The sequence below is a fragment of the Carassius gibelio genome, chromosome A1, assembly GCF_023724105.1.
Source record: "Carassius gibelio isolate Cgi1373 ecotype wild population from Czech Republic chromosome A1, carGib1.2-hapl.c, whole genome shotgun sequence".
Lineage (NCBI taxonomy): Eukaryota > Metazoa > Chordata > Actinopteri > Cypriniformes > Cyprinidae > Carassius > Carassius gibelio.
The window spans coordinates 5,378,367-5,399,152 of NC_068371.1; the positions used below are offsets into that span (position 1 = coordinate 5,378,367).

At 38.5% G+C, this 20,786-nt stretch overlaps 2 protein-coding genes across 8 annotated transcripts in view; both read right to left on the bottom strand.

Moving 5' to 3' along the window:
• Positions 1-853: 853 nt before the first annotated feature.
• On the bottom strand, positions 854-4,907 carry casp3a (caspase 3, apoptosis-related cysteine peptidase a). Its single transcript, XM_052567937.1, has 7 exons — positions 4,766-4,907; positions 4,031-4,265; positions 3,519-3,661; positions 2,679-2,807; positions 2,321-2,496; positions 2,091-2,199; positions 854-1,700 (listed from the first exon to the last, which is right to left on the bottom strand). The coding sequence occupies exons 2-7, from the start codon at positions 4,072-4,074 to the stop codon at positions 1,471-1,473; spliced, it is 831 nt and encodes a 276-aa protein (XP_052423897.1). The 5' UTR covers positions 4,075-4,265; positions 4,766-4,907; the 3' UTR covers positions 854-1,470.
• Positions 4,908-8,485: 3,578 nt separating this feature from the next.
• Positions 8,486-20,786, bottom strand: part of fat1a (FAT atypical cadherin 1a) — an 89,402-nt gene continuing 77,101 nt past the window's right edge. For 2 of the 7 annotated variants that reach the window (XM_052568220.1, XM_052568056.1), the window contains 6 exons: positions 19,892-20,348; positions 19,649-19,802; positions 19,234-19,344; positions 16,350-16,984; positions 16,097-16,234; positions 8,486-10,144 (listed from right to left, as the gene is read on the bottom strand). In XM_052568220.1, the coding sequence (XP_052424180.1) occupies positions 9,468-10,144; positions 16,097-16,234; positions 16,350-16,984; positions 19,234-19,344; positions 19,649-19,802; positions 19,892-20,348 (2,172 nt within the window). In that variant the 3' untranslated portion in view covers positions 8,486-9,467. Of the gene's footprint in view, positions 10,145-11,083; positions 11,120-11,543; positions 11,604-13,808; positions 13,870-16,096; positions 16,235-16,349; positions 16,985-19,233; positions 19,345-19,648; positions 19,803-19,891; positions 20,349-20,786 lie in introns of all 7 variants that reach the window. The other 5 variants (XR_008155762.1, XM_052568297.1, XR_008155794.1 and 2 more) reach the window with 5 other exon arrangements.

Genomic DNA, 20,786 nt, shown 5'->3' on the forward strand with positions numbered 1-20,786 from the left:
ATTTAATGTATGCATTTAGCAGACACTTTTATCCCGGGGAATCGAACCCCCAACCTTGCACTTGACACACACACACACACACACACGTTTGTTTTTGTGAAAAGTGGGGACATCCCATAGGTGTAATGGTTTTTATAATGTAGAAACTGTATATTCTATCGTCCTTCACCAACCCTACCCCTAAACCTAACCCTCACAGGAAACTTTGTGCATTTTTACTTTCTCAAAAAAACTAATTCTGTATGATTTATAAGTGTTTTGAAAAATGGGGACATGGGTTATGTCCTCATAAGTCACCCTCTCCTTGTAATACCTGTGTCATACCCATGTCATTATACAGAGTTGTGTCCTGATATGTCACAAAAACATGCACACAAACACACAAACAAATAAAAACAATTATTGTTCATATACCACAGAATAGCCAAGACAGTGGGAGTGATCTTGAAATGGGTTAGAACAGCATAAAATCAAGTTGAGTTTGTAAGTTAAAAACTCAAAAGAAAATACAAAAGACATTAGTAATCTACAATTCACAAGAAAATTTTGAGTTGCTGTATAAAAAGGCTACTTTGTTGCCCAGTAGTTCTGGAACAGTGTTGTAAATACAACTTAACCACTGATTTGGGCGGTGTTATGCAAATCTTCCCACATAGGGACATTGAGATGTTTTGGTAGGTGTGGACGAGTCTTAACTTTTATAAAGAATATCTCTTTGGATTGGAGACTTTAGTCTTTGGAACTATACAGATCTTAATTTTGCACCAAGAGATTGTAACACTCCAAAGAGAAAGGAAAACTTTGCATCATATGACCCCTTTAAACCCACAGACTTCAACTTCAACTCATAGCGGTCAATGCATATACAAGGTTTTATTTCGGTGGGAATGCACCAGATGTAACTGATACCATCCACAGTTTAACTTGATTTAACCCCAAGTATGTCTGTAAAAATGCATTTTTTTTGTCTTAATGAAAACCAACACATGACATTTCAGAATTGATATCAAAATCTGTTAACATAGTTCTGATTGTTGTTTTTTGCTTTTCATATTTAAATAGGCACACTGGCTCTTCCTCAGTTAGATGAATCTCAGATCTTACCGATTTAATGCCCAACTCTGATTCACTTTCAACAGTCAGACTAGTGCAATAGCCTATAAAAGTCCCTGATTACTGTAATTCAAAAAATCCCAAATGGACTGCCACTGGTGATTGTTCTTAATTAGATTTTGATTAGAAACCCAGAGAAAAAGGCAAGAAAAACAGTATATAGTCACAATAACAAAAACCTGAGTACCTATATTCACATATAATGTTTAAAATGCCAATGAGAACTGCAATAACAGTCCTGAGACTGAGCATGTCCAGCTAATGCTCCTGTGAAAAAAACTCAAACCTAGATCCGTACATTATAGCTGTGATATTGCCATAAAAAGCTGGAAAAGCTCTAACGGGTCCCTTGTCCCTTCAAGCAGTGAAGTACATGTCTTTGGTGAGCATTGAGACAATGCAGGGGATTTGTTTCTTGGCATCAAAGCCAGGCAGGTTGGAGGTCGACTCAAAGTCGAGTGCCACTTTATGATTGACCCTGGTCATGATCTGCATCAGCTCGAGTTCTTTGCCATACTTTGCTATCATTTCACAAAGAGACTGAATGAACCAAGATCCAGTCATGGTGTTTCTCCAGGAGTAGTAACCTGACAAAGAAAAGAAACCCCATTAGGAAAAAGACTCCATGTACTGACAGTCCTAAAAAATAAATACTATCAGTAGCCACATTTATACATAAAAATACACCTGTACATTTAATTTTATTTAATAATAAAAACAATATTATTACAATTTTAAATTACAGTTTTCTATGTCAGCAGATATTTCAAATGTAATTTATTCCTTTCATGCAAAGCTGAATTTTCAGCATCTTTCATTTAGTGAACGATTTTAATGTGTTCTTGACTGTATCAAAAAATGTATTGCTTTCAAGATTTTTTTTTTTTTTTTTTTTTTACTTTTTGTACATTCACTGTTTGTGAATATTGTATCCGATGCTCACAGGAAGTGTTTGTCAGGTTAGTTTGTGTCTGTACCTGATACAGTAGAGTACGCATAGAGGAAGTCCGCCTCCACAGGGATCCTTACAGATTTATCCCCGCTGTCAGTCTCCACACCAGGATCCAGTTCTGTACCTCTACAAGCCTAGAAAAAACCTAGCCTTCATAAATCTCGAGAGCGAAAACAAGTACTCCAAGTAAACAAACCTCACACTAACATCTGTTCACACACACACAAAAGAGAACAGCAGACATTGGGGATGTACCTGTATGAAGAAAAGTTTAGGCTTTCCCACTAGTGATGGGCAGCAGTCTCCTCTGAACAGGCTAGTTAACTGTTTGAGCTCCACAGACGTATCAGTGCCGAAAAACACCCCCTCATCTCCATGACTGAGCATCACACACACTAATGAAGCACACTGGCTGTGGTCACCACGGGCAACTGTGATCAAATAACAAACAGCCATGAATAAAAATCAATTAGCATGAAAACTGGGTATAGATAACTGACTCATGTGTCATTTTGTAATATTTCAGCTTCAACACCAACAGGTCTGAAAGCTAAGAAATGGAATTTAATAAAAAAATTTTTGAAGAATCTGTGTAGAGTGTAATATGTCACACCTGCTGTTAAAACCTGTTTAATCTGCGCGACTGTCTGGTCATTGTAGACTTTCACAGTGTATCCGAGCTTTCCAAACACATTCATTACATTTCCTGCATCTACGTCAGTGCCATTGCGTTGGTTCATGCCTGAAAGAGGTGAAGAACAAATAACCATCAGCTATATTACACATGAATGTACAAAGCATGATTTTTATTTTTGGTTCTTTTCAAAATTCTTTAAATATTTTCATATATATCATATACATTTATAATACTAATATTATATATATATATATATATAATATCTATCATAATATACATATATAATATTTAGAAGAGTTATATAGCATTATTCTGTTTAACGTCACCAGTAGCATTAATATAGATTTTATTTATTTTGTTTAACCTCATATTGTTTTCTTGTCATTTTGACCCAGAGGGGATTTTCTTGCACCCACAAATGCTAGGTAATGTTAAAACTTACTGACTCACATATGGTATAATAACCTTTTTTGACCGTCTTTGTACTTTTTCCCTCTACACTGTCAAAAATGACCATTCTACAAAACTGTATCAATTTCTCCTGCTACATTATTAACAAATCTTAATGCAATCTTTGTTTAATTAACTTGTTTACTGTCAGTTAGCACAGGTTTTTGTATAAAACTGAAAATGCTTAGATGCATAAGATCAGATCAGTGAGGTCTACCACTAATCAGTTCCAAAAAATACAAATAAAAACCTGTGCAGGAACACCAAATTAGGTCGGGGCTTTTCTGGCCACTGAACAATTATAGGCCATAACATCAAAATAAACAATCACCTTCATATTTGTCAGTGAAATTTTCAATATGTTACCTGTGCTGCGATCAAAGTTCTTGTTGTTGATGATGATGCAGTGGCCAATGCTGGGGTAGTTCAGGCTGTATCTGAAGGCATGTGACTGAGCTTTAGCATCAACCTCCATGTTCTGCAGTCCGGATGCCCCGACCTCAGCAGCACTGGACAAACATTACTGTTTAACTCTACATAATTTAATACTGTTAATGCCATTACTCAGAATCATGTAGGACTATTCTCTTTAGTCCCATTTATACTTGATTCATTTAGAACCTGTAATGTTTATGAAAAATCATGGACTAAACACATAAATAATAATAATAATGATCATAAAAATAAAATAGGTTAAATCAAACCCTTCACGTTAATAGACACAAATGCTATAAAAAAGCAAGCAGCAAAACGTCAGTCTATATATTTTAACCCCATAGTAACAAAAAGAAAATCAAGTGTTAGTGAATTCAATGCTGTTTTTAAACTGTCAATCACTTCCTAAAGCTGCCCAGCAACAGTCGTCATGATCATCTTACTCTTGAGTATCCTCGCGCCGCGCGTCCACGCAGTCTCCGTTCATCTCCAAACGTTTAAAGATCTCTTTTAAGGATAAAAAAAAGGTTTGATCTCCAGAGGAAGCGGATGGAAATCTAACTGGAGGCGTATAATGCGTTAGTTATTAACTGGCCTCCGGTAGAATGATCACTGCACTCTCAAGCCGGATGGATTTTCTTTGTTGATTGTTGACTCGCACGACCAGCCAATGAGAAGCTGCGCGAGATGGAGAAAAAAAAACACATGGAAAAAATGCAGCGTAATATCAACTTGCAAAGTCAAAACAAGCAAGATTTCTCTTACAGAGGTAGATAATTCACACAATGGCTGTGTGCCAAAACCTAGTGAGCCGTCTTTCTAGTGTTTCAAACGTGCGCGTTCACAAAGCGCCCAACTGGACTGTAACGTTATAACATTAGGTTTTAAAACACTGCCTTTGTGGTGAAGGTCAAGTTCCGTGTGCCCTGCTAATGCATCGTGAACATAACAATACATTTGAGAAATTGCAATGTCTGTTTAATAAATTTAAACTACTCAGCTGCACAAGTGACCCCCCCCCCCCCCCCCCCCAAAAAAAAATTAAAGATATGCGGGCGTGTTTGTATGCATGGGGTTTCTTTGTCTGCTTTTCAATGTTGAACGGATAACAAGTGAAGATTGACTAAAACACAACAGCTAAAACTAAGATGTAAGAAAACAATCAAGAAGACGCTTACCAAAGTCCAGTGTTATTTGGAGCGTGTAATATAGAAGATTCCGACGACCAAGCGGCTGCTCAGCATCTAGGAAGTGCGCTCAGACTACAGCTCTTTCTCTGTGGGATTGAACTACACTTCCCAGAAGCCTTTGCGTTACAATATCGCCATCTACTGGATAGATGGCTTGTTACACAAACATTCTGCACACGTTCAGGACATAGACAGTAAAAGGTTCAGGATCCTCTGCGCTAAGAGTCAGCTCAGTTACAAGCCTTTATCAGCTATGTGCTAAACAACCATTTTAAATGTTTACATTTAAAAAATATTAATATGTGGTTCAGGAAACATGTGCATACTATGAAAATCTTCACTGTAGCTATCTTTGTTTTTAATAATATAAAATGTCATAAAACACAACCCTGATTTTTCATTTATTTATTTGTGTGTATATATATATATATATATATATATATATATATATATATATATATATATATATATATATATATATATATACACAAGGCTGTGGTAAAAAAAAGCCTTATGAGGATTGTCAAGCAAAATCAAGAATTTGAGTAAACTTCACAAGGAATAGACTGAGGCCGGGGTCAAGGAATCAAGAGCCACCACACACAGAAGTATTAAGGAATTTGGCTACAGTTGTCATATTCTTCTTGTTAAGCCACTTCTGAACCACAGACAACGTCAGAGGCGTCTTACCTGTGCTAAGGAGAAGAAGAACTGGACTGTAGCCCAGTGGTCCAAAGTCCTCTTTTCAGATGAGAGCAAGTTTTGTATTTCATTTGGAAACCAGGGTCCTAGAGTCTGGAGGAAGTGTGGAGAAGCTTATAACCCAAGTTGCTTGAGGTCCAGTGTTAAGTTTCCACAGTCTGTGATGATTTGGGGTGCAATGTCATCTGCTGGTGTTGGTCCATTGTGTTTTTTGAAAACCAAAGTCACTGCACCCGTTTACCAAGAAATTTTGGAGCACTTCTTGCTTGCTTCTGCCGACCAGCTTTTTGAAGATGCTGATTTCATTTTCCAGCAGGATTTGTCACCTGCCCACACTGCCAAAAGCACCATGACCATAGTGTTGGTTTGCTTGACTGGCCAGAAAATTCACCAGACGTGAACCCCAGAGAGAATCTATGGACTATTGTCAAGAGGAAAATGAGAAACAAGAGACCAAAAAATGCAGATGAGCTGAAGGCCACTGTCAAAGAAGTGAAGTGTCAAAGAAGGCCTTCCATACCACCTCAGCTGTGCCACAAACTGATCTCCTCCATGCCACATTGAATTGAGGCAGTAATTAAAGCAAAAGGAGCCCTGTACCAAGTATGAGTACATGAACAGCAAATTAACATACTTTCCAGAAGGCCAACAATTCACTAAAAATGTTTAATTTTGTTTATTTTTTTTAACTCAGTGTATCAGTCACTCCTATCTTCCTTCTCTGCTAATGTCTCCACTGCTAAAATGACATACTACCATAGCAAAATTAACATTCGTCTAACTCTTGCATGCTTTTTAAAACATTCTCCTCACTAATTTGTCCTCCTCCTCCCCCTCCTGCTTCATCTCTAATAGCTGATGACTTTGCCACATTTTTCATTAATAAAATTAAAAACATCAGTGCACAATTTTCCACACCACAATCAGCCAAGCTCATATCACCAGCAAACATACACTCATTTACATCCTTCTCTTCACTTTCTGAGGCAGAAGTCTCCAAACTCATCCTTTCTAATCACCCTACTACTTGCCCACTTGATCCTATTCCATCTCATCTCCTTCAAGCCATTTCTTCTGCAGTTGTACCTGCACTTTCTCACATCATCAACACATCCCTCCACACCGGTGTTTTTCCCTCATCATTTAGACAGGTTTGTATAACTCCACTACTTATGAAACCCACCCTCAACCCATCTCTTTTAGAGACCTACAGACCAGTTTTCCTTCTTCCCTTTATTGCAAAAACACTTGAAAGAGCTGTGTTCAACCAAGTCTCTACATTTCTCACACACAACAACCTCCTTTACAGCAACCAATCTGGCTTCAGAATTGGACATTCAACTGAGAAGGCCTTGCTCTTAGTTGTTGAAGCTCTAAGACTGGCAAGAGCAGAATCCAAATCTTCAGTACTTATCCTGCTTGATCTGTCCGCTGCTTTTGACACGGTTAACCACCAGATCCTCCTATCAACTCTACTGGCAAAAGGCATCTCAGGAACCACACTTCAATGGTTTGAGTCTTACCAATCAGATAGGTCCTTCAAAGTATCCCGGAGAGGTGAGGTGTCCAAGTCACAACATCTAACTACTGGGGTGCCTCAGGGCTCAGTTCTTGGACCACTTCTCTTCTCTGTCTACATGGCATCATTAGGTTCTGTCATTCAGAAACATGGCTTTTCATACCACTGATGACACTCAACTCTACCTCTCATTCTATCCTGATGATCCTTGCCAAGACAGAACTGCTTTTGATTCCAGCAAATCCATCGTTTCATCACAATTTCACCAACGTCGCTTGATTGTGCCATCCCAAAGAAGCACAAAGTCACTTTTACGGACTTTTAAATTAAATGTTCCCTCCTGGTGGAATGACCTCTCCAACTCAATCCGAGCAGCTGAGTCCTTAGCCAACTTCAAGAATCGGCTTAAAACACATCTCTTCCATCTTTATTTGACCCTCTAACTTTCACAATCACTATTATAATTATATTCTAAAAAAATAAAAAATAAAATAAAATAAAAATCTAACAACCTTTCTAATCTTTTTGTATTTTATTTTCGTTTAATTTTTTATGCAATTGTGTGTGTTTGTGTGTGTGTATATATATATATATATATATATTTGTGTGTGTGTAATGACCTCTAACACTAGCTTGCTCTAATCTTTTTCTATTCTATCTGTTCTCTTTTTATTTATAATATTATTTAAAAGCCCGTGCTACGTGTACTGGGTTAACCTAACTGAGCCTTGTTATAGCACTTATATATCATTGCTCTTTTTGATTGCTTCCACTGTCCTCATTTGTAAGTTGCTTTGGATAAAATCAATGCTAAAATGCTAAATGAATAAATGTAAATGTAATGTAATGTAACTGATCTTATAAAGTATTCTAATTTGTGAGATCGTGAATTGGTGGGTTTTTGTTAAATGTGAGCCAAAATCATCACAATTAAAAGAACCAAAGACTTAAACTACTTCAGTCTGTGTGCATTGAATTTAATACACAAGTTTCACAATTTAAGTTGAATTACTGAAATGAACTTTTCCACGACACTCTAATTTAAGATGCACCTGTATATGATTACAAAAAAAATATTGAGCTTTGATTTCCCTTTACCATTTGCAAAGCCTTTTTTACTTGTGGTAAATAATTTTTTTGGGAAATGTGCCTAGACAATATGTGCGACTAACACACTTTGTAGGACAATATCATCATGGAGCTGTTAAAATTAATAGAAAATTTTAGTAAACCATGATCAAAGCTGGGTCCCTAAAGAACATTCAGACTGTTTGTATCTGTTGTTTCAGATGGTTGCTTTCACTTTCAGACAGGAATAATGCATTTAACTGCTATCAACACAGCATTTACTCTGATCACAGATCAACACATTCAAGCATTGATCGGCCCCTTTATAAAAGTGAAGTATTTCAAGTTGAATATCTTCATTGTTCTGCCTAATTGTCTTTGTGGTTATGAAAAGGAAATAAACGGAAGCAAGACAAATACCCATTTTAGAGAATAATTTATTGCCAGTAGTAAAGCAGTTAAGCTAGTGGCAGTATTTAATAAAAATCATGAATCAAGACCATAGCATTGCTCACACACACACACAGACCCTGAAAAAGTCACATGTCTGTGAATAATCTCGCACTATAAATATATTGGGTCCCATTTTCATGGTCAAAAATAAAGATGTTCCAAAGTCACAATTTACAATCAACAAAAAAAAAGAAAGAAAAGAAAACATAACACATCACAAGAATATGCAGACATCCTTTCAGAATTGATTGCGTGTTGTGATAATCACACATTCACTTCCTTGACATTATTATTATTTTTATTATTATTATTTTCTGCTCTTTTCTCTGCTTTTGAATGGACATACAGTAAGGCTGATAATGACACACCATTTGAGTTGGTATACTACTTTTTTCTGTCTTTCTTTTCTGAAAAAAAGCAAAAAATAGCTACAAAGACCTAGTAAAACCTTGAAATCAAAACTGTACATTAAAATTTACATTACAAATGAATGAGGATTTGTATAAAAAATCTGTTTGCATGGTTATATCTATACAAATACAGATATCACCTTCAAATTATGCTTTTCTCCCATTATCCAGAACAATCTATCAGTTATATTTTTTGTGTAAATTGTACATCTCAGTATGATCTTGTGCATGATGATCAACATACTATTTAATGGCACAGCCAAGTCTAATGTTCTCCCCAATACTGTTAAATAATTATAATATTAATAACAGCCCACACGAGCCACTGGAGAGAACTCATGTTTAAGCACATCTTTTCAAAACCGCTCTTGAGTGAGATACAGATGTATACAGTGTGTGCGTTTGGATGTTTGGCATTTACTTTAAGTGTAAGACTACGTTTGTGTACCGTGTGTGTGGTGTGGTTATGGTTTGAACACACAGTTAGTCTCCTGGAGCAGGGTTTCATTTAGGCACTTTTGATATTCTGGATCCAGTGTCAGACTTCAGTTTGCTGCTGCTGCTGTTGAGAGTCCAGCGGCGGTATGATGAGCCTCTGAAACTGCGCTCCCTCCTCCTCCCCACCGCTCTCATAATCGCTGATCATCACTTCCGACTCCTCGCAGCAGGCGGACATGTCCGAGCAGGACGCTGTGGATGTGTACAGCGAGAGCGACATGTTATCGGCAACGGGGAGATCGAAGTCGCGGCCATAGCCCAGCGGGAAGCCTCTGTGCCGGTATCCTCCGGTGGAGGATGATGTGATGGTGCTGGTGGGGTCGGTCTGAGGTTCGGTGTCTGATGAGTAATGGTGGTGGGGTAGGAACTGGGTGAGGCTGTATAGTTGGGGTATGGGTGGGCGCTGGCGTACTCCAGATCCTCCAGGACTAGAGGGGGCGCTGTTTAGCGCTCGTGTGGTGGGCTGCAATGTGTCGTAGCGATCCCCATACTCCGGCACGGGTGGAGCAGGGGGCAAGTCATCATGGGAAGGAAAGTCATCGGGTGGAGGAGGGAAGTCACTTTCAATGTCGTATCCGCCGGGATAGTAGTCCGTGTCCAACAGGGTGGGGTCACTGTAGATGGTGGGTTGGGCCTTCACTACTTCATACAGAGGAAACTCCTGGATTCCAGGAAGCTGAACACTTGGCATCCAGTCAGATGTGTCCCAATGATAGCCTGTCGGACAAAAATAACAGTGAGCACCACAGTGACAGCCCGTAATACAAAAAAAAAAAAAAAAAAAGTTGGGGCGTACAAAATGTTGGGGTATACAAAAATAAGAAGGGCTGGGGTCAATGTCAATTCAGCTTCAGAGAGGTCCATTTTAGTAATAAAAAAATGGCATTAATAACCCGCTATGATTAACATTAATGCAGTATAGAAATTAGAAGTTCAGCATGAAATTATTGAAATGCTTTATTGAAATGTTGGCAGCCAGAATCCCTTCTTATAACGCTTCTCTCATTATTTGCTATATTTGACAACTTTTATTAGACTAACGTTAACTGACATTATGAAGACTTTCTTATTTACAATAACATGCACTGATGTATTACTGACAAGAAAATGAAAATGCAATGTTGATAATTTCTTCTGTGCACTAACTGAAGTTGAATGGACTTCTACCCTTCTTAAACCACACAGTTAACACCAGCCAGGTCATTTCAAACCTCATGCAATGTCAGTATCACACCAACACAATGCAGATCATTCAGAGTGCACACAAATACACATCACACATGTAATAAACAGTAACTCAGAATGTGTCTACTGTTTGTAGATTTACAAAATATGACAGAATATAAGATGACGTTATATTATTAGGGAGGGTGTTTTAAGGTTATGATTATTGAGTAGTTTGAGGGAATTCCAGGGAGACAATACAAAGTTTAAATGGGACAACAAAAAACTTTTTGTGACAAAAAGCTGTGACAAAAAAAGTGCACAATATGCACTTATTTCTAATGCTACCAAAAGAAGTGAGTTGATTTGACACTCTTTTTGTCACAGATTTTGAGGACATGCAGAGTTTTGTTATAATGAAGGGGTAACCAAGCCAAAATGCAATCAAATGGAAAGGCATCAGACAAACTGTACAAAATAAAAATAAATCACCTCTTGGGTTCTTGTGTTCATGAGCCGAGAATGACTCTTTAGATAAAAAGCATACAGAATTGCATAGAAAAGAGAGAAAGAGAAAAAATGTCAAATAATAGGAGAACACTCTGAAAAGAAAGAGTGCAGAACAAGATGGATACAAATGTAAGAGCCAAAAAGTTATGAGACGATCTTCATGCCATTTGCTTGCACAGAAACATTTGAAATCACTCTTGGTAAGACTGCAATTTTCCATCTCACATTAGCTGAACGATCATGTGCCACTGAAATCAAATGAAGCACCTGATTGGCTAATGAGGCATTTGATCGAATTTTTATTTTATTTGATATGTCATTTTTAATTTCTTTGTCTTTCTAGATGTGATATGGGTGAAGAAAATGGCATTTTGCAGACCTAATAATTACCCAGCAAACACTAAAGACACAGATAATCAGCAATGAAGCAGCAAAAGAATACCTTCTTTCTCCACCGAGTCAACAACAGAGCTGACAAGGTGGATAACTGTCACTAGGGAGGCTTGTAAGAAAGGCAGATGAGAGAAATCTAACATTAATTTTTCAAGTTAACATGACAGGAAAGAAACACTTGAAGTCAAGATTATAAGAGGGAGAAGAAACCGACAACAGCGTTTCTCATGGTGAGACATTGCATTCTGACATCTGACAAAACTGATGGATTGGAATTGATTTACTGGCACCATAAGAACAACAGATAATAACAGGTTTTATGGGGTTTTGGTTTCTGACAAGGGTGTGATCTGACGGATGGGTTAATGGCAGGGGGTTGGGTTGTGTCGGTAAGGCACACGTCTAGGTTGAGCTCTGGTGGAGGACGGTGGGAGTGACGCTGACGCTGTGCTCATGATTACACACATTCACAGAGAGATGGAAGGAAGGATCAGGAACATTCTCAAAGATAAAAGAGAACAAAGACACTCTCTAGCCCCAAACAAAATCCAGCAGATGGAGAAAAACTACAGAAGCTGAGGAATATGCGGATACATGGCCATAAGAAAATACGGAAAATCCATTTAAAGTAATGCATTAGTGTTCAGAGGTTCAGTACGGGAGTAGTTAGGTCAAGGTCAGGGGTTGAAAAGGTCAAATGAGGGTCAAGAGTCAATGGTTAGGTGACTGTAGTTCCTTACACATGGCTTATGTCAGGATATTTGAAAAACTCAATAGCGGGATTAGACATGATGTGCTCTTGCATTCAAAAACAGTGGAATGAAGCACAGCAATAGAGTTTGAGACAAGGTTTGAAAAGTAGATTTTTGAATTTGGACAGTTATTGTTTTTCTGATGGTTATAGTGGCAAGGCTTAAATATACTTAAAATATTCTTAAATACACTTCATTTAGGAAACTGATTGTATTATTTTTTTTGTAATTAAAAAAATAATTTTATAATTTATAATACTACTACTAATAATAAATATATAAATACTAAAACGAACATGAAATAATAATGCTAAATAGGAATATGTTACTTAAAAACTAATATAAATTACTTTTTTTTTTTTTTTTACTAAAATGAAACAAATATTCAAAATATATAAACAAATGATATAAATAAAATGTAAATAAACCCTGTCATCCTGAGGGATCACTAGTTTCAATGCATTCCTCAACACAAGCATCATTTGTTGTTGTTCGGCCAATAACTAACATGTGGATTACCGTATTTCTCGGACTATAAGTCGCACCTGAGTATAAGTCTCATCAGTCCAAAAATACATCATGATGAGGAAAAAAACATATATAAGTCGCACCGGACTATAAATCGCATTTATTTAGAACCAAGAACCAAGAGAAAACATTACCGTCTCCAGCCTCGAGAGGGCGCTGTATGTTTTCAGTGTAGACTACAGGAGCACTGAGCAGTATAGAGCGCCCTCTCGTGGCTGTAGACGGTAATGTTTTCTCTTGGTTCATTTTCTCTCGGTTCATGTCAAATTAATTTTGATAAATAAGTCGCACCTGACTATAAGTTGCAGGACCAGCCAAACTTTGAAAAAAAGTGCGACTTATAGTCCGGAAAATACGGTATATCGTGTGAGTGATGTTATACACACCTTTAACTAGATTCACACCGGACCCGATTCTCTTTAATCTTGTTTATATGCCTCAATAATAATGTCATCCTACAAACTGTCCAGTAACCTTTTGCTTCAAAAGGTCAGCAGCAAATGGTTCAAAACTGAAGCTGTAATTTAAGCACTCTTACAGGTTTTGACCTGACCGCAACAGCGCCGGGGGTTTACTATAGCTGGACAGTTTGTTCTGTCGCACTGGGGAACGCTAGCACAAGTCATGTGAAAGGGACCTCAGATACAGTAATCAGGATCAACAGAAATGTTGTGCTGCATGTGCTGGAGACCCATCATGTGTACTTCTCATACCCTGCTTTTACACTCTGAACTGATGTCTTCAACCATCCATTGGCTTCATTAAGAGACACAAAGAAAGGAAAAGGAAAAAAAGGAAGAAAAGAGATCCAAAATATGAATTTCACACAGAGAATTAATAAAGATACTATATAGGTCATTCTCAGATGTTGGCTTGAGCTGATTAAAAACTTATGAGAAGCTGCTCTCAGCAAAGGCAAAAGAAAAAGACGAGGGGGCTTAGAGGCAAGACATGCTTCCTTCTTTTTATGCATTGAGAATTTTACAGGGCCTTTAGTGATCGCTTCCTTCCACCGTGGGCGAGTGTTCACTTACGAGCAGGCCTCTATTTAAAACCTTGCTCTGTGTCTGTGGTGAGATTTGATCCAAATGGGTGCTGAAGCCCAAGTGCAGCGATAAGGAAGAGAGAGAGAAATGACATAACACATGACCCAAAAACATAACACCCTTTACACTTAGTAACATCAGTAAAATAAAAACAGAGTTAGCAGATCAGAAAAAAAACCCTTATGAAAACACAATAAAATATATAGGGGTCCGTCAACTGAAAAAGAGCATGCAAGACATTTAGACTATATTTGGAATAGAGTATTCCACACGATGTAGTCTGTGCAGTAGTATGTAGTATGATAAATGAAAATAAATAATATCAGATACTGTTTTTATCTGAGATGATAACTGAACATCACTTTAACTTAAGAAAAAAACTCAACTCTAATGTCTTATGTTAACATCCTTGACTGTAAAAAGTGGCATAAAAACAACGATTTAAACTGCTTTATAGTTCTGATACATATAAATATATTTCACGAGTTAAGACTTATATATAATCTGATTGAGCAAAAAGTATGCATATTTGGAGTGCTGTCTGAGGGGAGGGCTCTGAGCTCGGAATTTAGCTTGAACCCAGAGAACTCCCCATATGCCCAAGCTGGGATATGAATAGATAGGAATGAGGAGTAGGGGTGGAGGAGGGATGCCAGAAAACTGTAGTGGGACAGAGGTGAACTGGCTGTATATATATTTACTATTGTAATAATTTAAAGGGGGGGTGAAATGCTATTTCATGCATACTGAGTTTTCTACACTGTTAAAGAGTTGGATTCCCATGCTAAACATGGACAAAGTTTCAAAAATTAAGTTGTACGTTTGAAGGAGTATTTCTGTTCCAAAAATACTCCTTCCGGTTTGTCACAAGTTTCGGAAAGTTTTTTTCGAGTATGGCTCTGTGTGACGTTAGATGGAGCGGAATTTCCTCATATGGGTCCTGAGGGCACGTCTGCCGGAAGAGCGCGCGCTCCCGTATAGCAGAGCACTGAGAGCACAACAGACTTCACTGATCAGAGCGAGAGCGTCGCCAAATGTCACAAAAGAAGTGTGTTTTTGGTTGCCAGGGGAAGACAACCCTGCACAGATTACCAAAGAAAAAACAGCATTAAGGGACCAGTGGATGGAGTTTATTTTTACAGAGCATCAACGGAGTTGTGCAAGTGATTGTGTTTGTTCCCTGCATTTCGAAAATGCTTGTTTTACAAACAAGGCCCAGGTTGACGCTGAATTTGCACATCGTTTATTTCTTAAGGATAATGCAATCCCAACGAAAAAGGGTCACGATCGTGTGTTGGAACCGCAGGCGGTGAGTAAAACTGCTTCAAATATCTCTGTGTTGTTTACTTAGCTATCGGCGCATAAGCACATCAAGTAAACAACATGCGATGTTGTCATCAAACTGCACTTTCCACATGTACAAAAAAAAAAAAAAAAAAGACGACAAAGTGGAACTTAGTCATTTTCCAAAACCGCTAAGCAAACATGTACAGTTTCAGTACATACCACATAGAGAAGCCTTTGCTGATGCTGCTCTTGTTAAATTTCAGCCTCTGGATCTGTGTCACAGATTCCAGACGCGCACAACACAAGATCCTACTCGCGCTCGTAATTCTTTAGCTCCGCCCACACGTCACGCCTCTAGGCGCTCGTGTTTTTCCGGGAAAAATCGGTACAGACTATCTTTCTCTTATGAATATAATAAAACTAAAGACTTTTTGAAGTTATGAAGGATGCAGTACTACTCCATAGGTACTCAAGATTAACAGGATATTGAGTGAAAACGAGCATTTCACCCCCCCTTTAAGTGATTATCTGAATGTGCTGTTCTTGATCTTTAATAAAACAATATTTGAATATACTGTATATAGAGTATATATATCTGTTACATATTTTTTGTTTGCAGTTGTGCCCGAAACTGTCCATACTAATGCAGCACTCCTGTTTGATGTTTTCTTCTTTTGATCTATTTCTTCGCAATTATTATTTTTTATTAATATAGACAGCATTTGTTGTCTACTGTCTGTGTGTATCACAGAATGCAGTACACTAGGTGGTTCCATTCCAAATATAGCCTTTTTTGTCTACTAAATAAGCTGTATTCTTTCCATAATATATTTTTTTTATTTGGTTTACAGAGAAACATACAGAATAAATAATTATGAAATCAAAAAAAAAAATAGCACAAGAATGTCTGACAAGTATATCTGTCTGGTTATGATCTTTGAGTCATTTATAGGATGAGTAAAAGCAAATGCATTCTGTTCCATACGTACCATTGTCGTCACATGACTCGGACTGGAAGGAGCTGAGAGAGTGGACCTCAGACATGCTGCCTCTGGTGTTGTAAGGGTGACAGGCACTGTCCTCCACCGGCTTCTTATTAAGACACGGGTCCAAGTCCACCACTTTAGCTGTGAGGGGAAGAAGACAGTCACAAACTTTCACTCACCCACAGAGCCCATTAAATATACGGTCTTAAAAGTCAGACGCAGGAGACTTGGATTGCAGATGGGACTCTGTACATACCATCATAGTCGTAATCCCAGCTGGGCTTCTGTATGGAGTCGCTATCGGACACTGAGTTGGAGGGTGGGGGGGGAGGCAGGTTAGGTGCTACACTACAGACAGCCACTGTCTTCCTGTGCCCGTGCACCGAATCAGGGTTGAACGTGCTGAATTCTGGGTGCTCTGGTATGGCTGAGCCCTCAAATGAGTTGCGGTCCAGATTGTTGCGGGAGTCGCTTGGAATGCTGGGAGTGTAGGAGATGGGCCGTACAGGGACCTGCGGTGGGATGTCAGAGTAGATGTTCTTGTTGAGTTTGGAGTCGAAGTACGGCCGCTGGAGGAAGGCGTGCGGGGCTCCTGTGCTTACGCCGAACTTGTCGTCATCGTCAGATTTGGATTTTGAGCGCCGGCAAATGCGCTTGCGAACCACAATGAACAGTACGACGATAAAAAAGATGCTGGCAACGAAGACGACGATTCCGATTACTTCCTCCAGGCCGATGTTCCAAGTGGTGGAGACAAGTTGGCTGGGAGGAAATTCACAATACCGCCCGCTGTAGCCCACGGAGCAGTTACAGCTGAAGGAGCCGTACGTGTTCTGGCAGTGACCATTGGCACAAGGGTTCTTCAGACACTCATCTACATCAGTGAGGCACCTAAACTCACACACACACACACACACACACACACATAAACATGTACTGTAATTACAGAGCTGCAGACTCAACCTACACTATCATTCAAAAGTTTGAAGCTTTTTCATGTTATTTGAAAGAAGTCTCTTTTGCTTGCAAAGGTTGCATTTACTTGACCATAAATTGAGTAGAAACAGTAATATTATGCATTATTTCATTATGACAATTTGAAATAAGTGTTTTCTTTTTTTCTATTGTAAAATGTGATTAATTGAATTTACTGCAAAAGTTTCAGCAGCCCATAGCACCTCAGAAATCATTCTAACATGCTGATTTGGTGCTCAAGAAACTTTTTTTTAAATATATATATATATATATATATATATATATATATATATATATATATATATATATATATTAGTGCTGTCAATCGATTAAAAAAAATTAACTAATTAATCGCACAATTTTTTTTAAATTAATCGCGATTAATCGCGATTAATCGCAATTAAAAGACTGAAACTTTTTGGATATGTAAATGTAAAATGTAAATAATTAATGTAAACTCAAGACAAAGAAACTATTTAAATTCAAAACATGATTGTTTATTGGAATTTTTGTTTAACTTGTAACACAGATTTTCTCATGTAAACAACATACCTGCAATAAACCATCAATATCCTCCAAATTAACTGTTGGCTTGAAAGCCATATTTATTACAGAAATAAAAACACAGGCATGTAAGTACCATTTGAATTTCAAAACAATCAATGCCAATAAAAAACAAAAATGATTTCCATGTTGAATTCTAAGTGGACTGCAAAAAAATTCCAAAGTATAGTCATTGCCAGTGCTTTAAGTGGGCCAGGACGCACCGGTACTCAGTACCGCCACTTCCAAATATAGCTCTTGAGCGAACCGCCACCTCTCCGTGCGCCCAGAACGTGCTTGTAGCATACTGGTACGCTCATTTGGACATCTGTTTTAATAGAGGTTTTAATCTTTTACCTGCACTGCCGATTTTCAGAGCGCCCTTCACAATGCAAGCTTCCTAATTCATCCCACCGAGAGCAGAAAATACATTACCCATTCACCCTTAAGTTATACAAGTGAATAGCGCATTTGTGGCGCTTTCCCACTGTTAAGTGTCAACAACTCAACGTGGCCGGAGAAGGTGTGTGAAACTCGTTGTGAGTTATACTAAAGCAAAATCTTGAGTATTTATTGTCTGATAAACATTAAAAACTGTCTGCGGAGGTTGAGTCGTCCTGCAGCCCCCGCTGGCTGCTCATTGGCTGCAGCATCTTTTTTCTAAGTTCTAAATACCGTAGACGGCAAGGCACAAATTTAGATATTCATTTATCTAATTAATCTATAGCCTATGCACAAAGACAATATGATCTTTTTGTCCCCTTTTTGTTTTAAAGCTTGAGGAAGAGAGAGAGCGCAAGTTGCTGCAGCTGAGGAGGACAGTGATGCACGCGCACAGGAGTGATTGACAGTTCGCGGCACTGTGTACAAAAAATACTCCGCTACACAATTATTTCGTTATTTTCATTTAAGCTTATTAACGTTAGCGTTACAGAAAGGTCTGATTTACGCACTGTTACAGTCATTGTTTTTTTGTTTTTTTTTTAAACAATGACATTTGAGTTCATGATTTTAATGTTGCTGTTTCTTGTGGCAGACTAAATGAAGAGTAATGTTTCTTGTGGCAGACTGAAGAGTAATCCGGCAGAGTTTTATACTGAAACTTTCCGTCTAAAAGTCCTTCCTTGGTCTTATCCATATTTCTTTGCACGTTGAACACACATAGGCCACAACTGGAAATAAAAAAAAACTGCAACCGCGTTAATTGCGTTATTTTTTTTTAACGCGTTAAATATTTCAAATTAATCGAATGCGTTAACGCGCTAATTTTGACAGCACTAATATATATATAAGTTTCTTGAGCACCAAATCAGCATGTTAGAATGATTTGATATAATTATCAATATCGATGACATTGCTGCTTAACATTCTTAGAAAACGGTAATTTTTTTATTTGTTTTTCAGGATTTTTCAATGAACAGAAAGTTCAAAAGAACAGCATTTATTTGAGATGGAAATATTTTAATTACAATTGAATGCATCACTGCTGAATAGAAATCTTTCATTTAAAAAAACCCTCATCTAGGTACATCTCAGTCGAAATAGCCTCTCATAAAGAAGCTCTTCATGATGCCCATTTGATTGAGTCTCACAGGTTTATTAAGACGGGTCAAAAGATGTACCTGTCTCCTTGGAAACCTGGTTCACACTCACACACGGGACCATCCAGGCTATCGATGCACTTGCCGCTGTTCTTACACGGGTTATCTGTGCAGTATGGACCCAGCTGACACCTGATGGAAAATTACAAAGAGCCAAAATGTCATTCAGAAACTTCACAAACACACAACTTCAGATAAACTTTAAATAAGACAAACTGTGTTTGGATAGTTTTTAATTGCAGAAGAAATATCTCAAAGAGAATCTTACTGGATTAAATCTGATTATCAATCACATAATCTTCCAAAGCTTCTGATTAAATTTCCAATTTACTGGGAATTACTGAGAATGCCGCATGGATTTCTGAAGTATTTCTTTTTTTAGTTTGAGTCAGATCATGCATATTAATGGAGTTCAATTAAGGAAATCTGTTCTCACCGTTGCCCAGAGTACTGTCCTCTGCACTGGCAGTAGAAGTTTCCTCCTCGTGGGATACATGTGCCTCCATAGAGGCAGGGGTTGGAGGCACAGGGGCTGATCGTGACTTCACAGTGAGTGCCCATGAACGCAGCGGTGCACTTACAGAAATAGCCTACAACACACAATAAAGCACAGCACATCAGTCAGTCCTATATATAAATAAACTACAATGACAAAATTCTGTAAAAACACCATGCATACCTCCATTAGGCAGTGGTGAACATGTGCCTCCGTTAGTGCAGGGGTTACTGGAGCAACCCTGGACTGGAGGAGGCAAGCTGCATCCAGGAGTCGCCTCGACCAGCTCCTCTAGGACGGAGTGAACCCCTCGAACCTCAGACAGAGGCAGCTCTCTCCCGTTAAACACGATCTCCTCCAGACAACCCCGCAGCCCATTTACCACAAGTCTTCCAGAGCCGCTCGCTGGCCGTGCATGACCTCCAAAGTACATGCTGGTGTCCAGGTTGAGTGTGCGCAGAGTTCCCGGAGCAGTGCCAGACGCGGCGTGGACCTGATCTAGGACCAGTCTAGCGTAGTTGCCATCTACCTCGAGAGAGACAGTGTGCCACTCTCCATCATTGACCTGGGTACTGTGCACGGACACCACACCAGGACCACTGCCGCAGTCAAACTTGTACTGCAGACGGCCGTTCACAATCTGAAACAAACACACGCAGTCTTGTCTTTCATACTGACCCTAGATTCAAATCTCAAACATCTGGAGTCAATTCAAATATTTAGTATTTCAAGTCAAATCACTGTCTAAGTAGACAGTTTATTAGTTGTTTATAAACTGCCCAAAATATGACTCTGTGAAGTAATTCAGGTGTGATATTGTAGGAGTTAAATTCCGGTAGTTAAATTGTTTTAACAGATGAAATGAGGAATGATGGTTCAGGGATAAGCAGAAACAGATTATTATAATTATAATGTTACAGCAGGGAGATGACACTGCTTGCATTTCAGTCCCAGACTCCTTTGCTCTTTCTGTCAGTTGTGTGGTTTTCCCTCACCAAATTGGAATGCATGAGAAAGAGCTCCCCTCTCTTCTCCCAGCTCCAGAATAACTCTGTTTTCTCTTCTTTTTTTTGGAGGG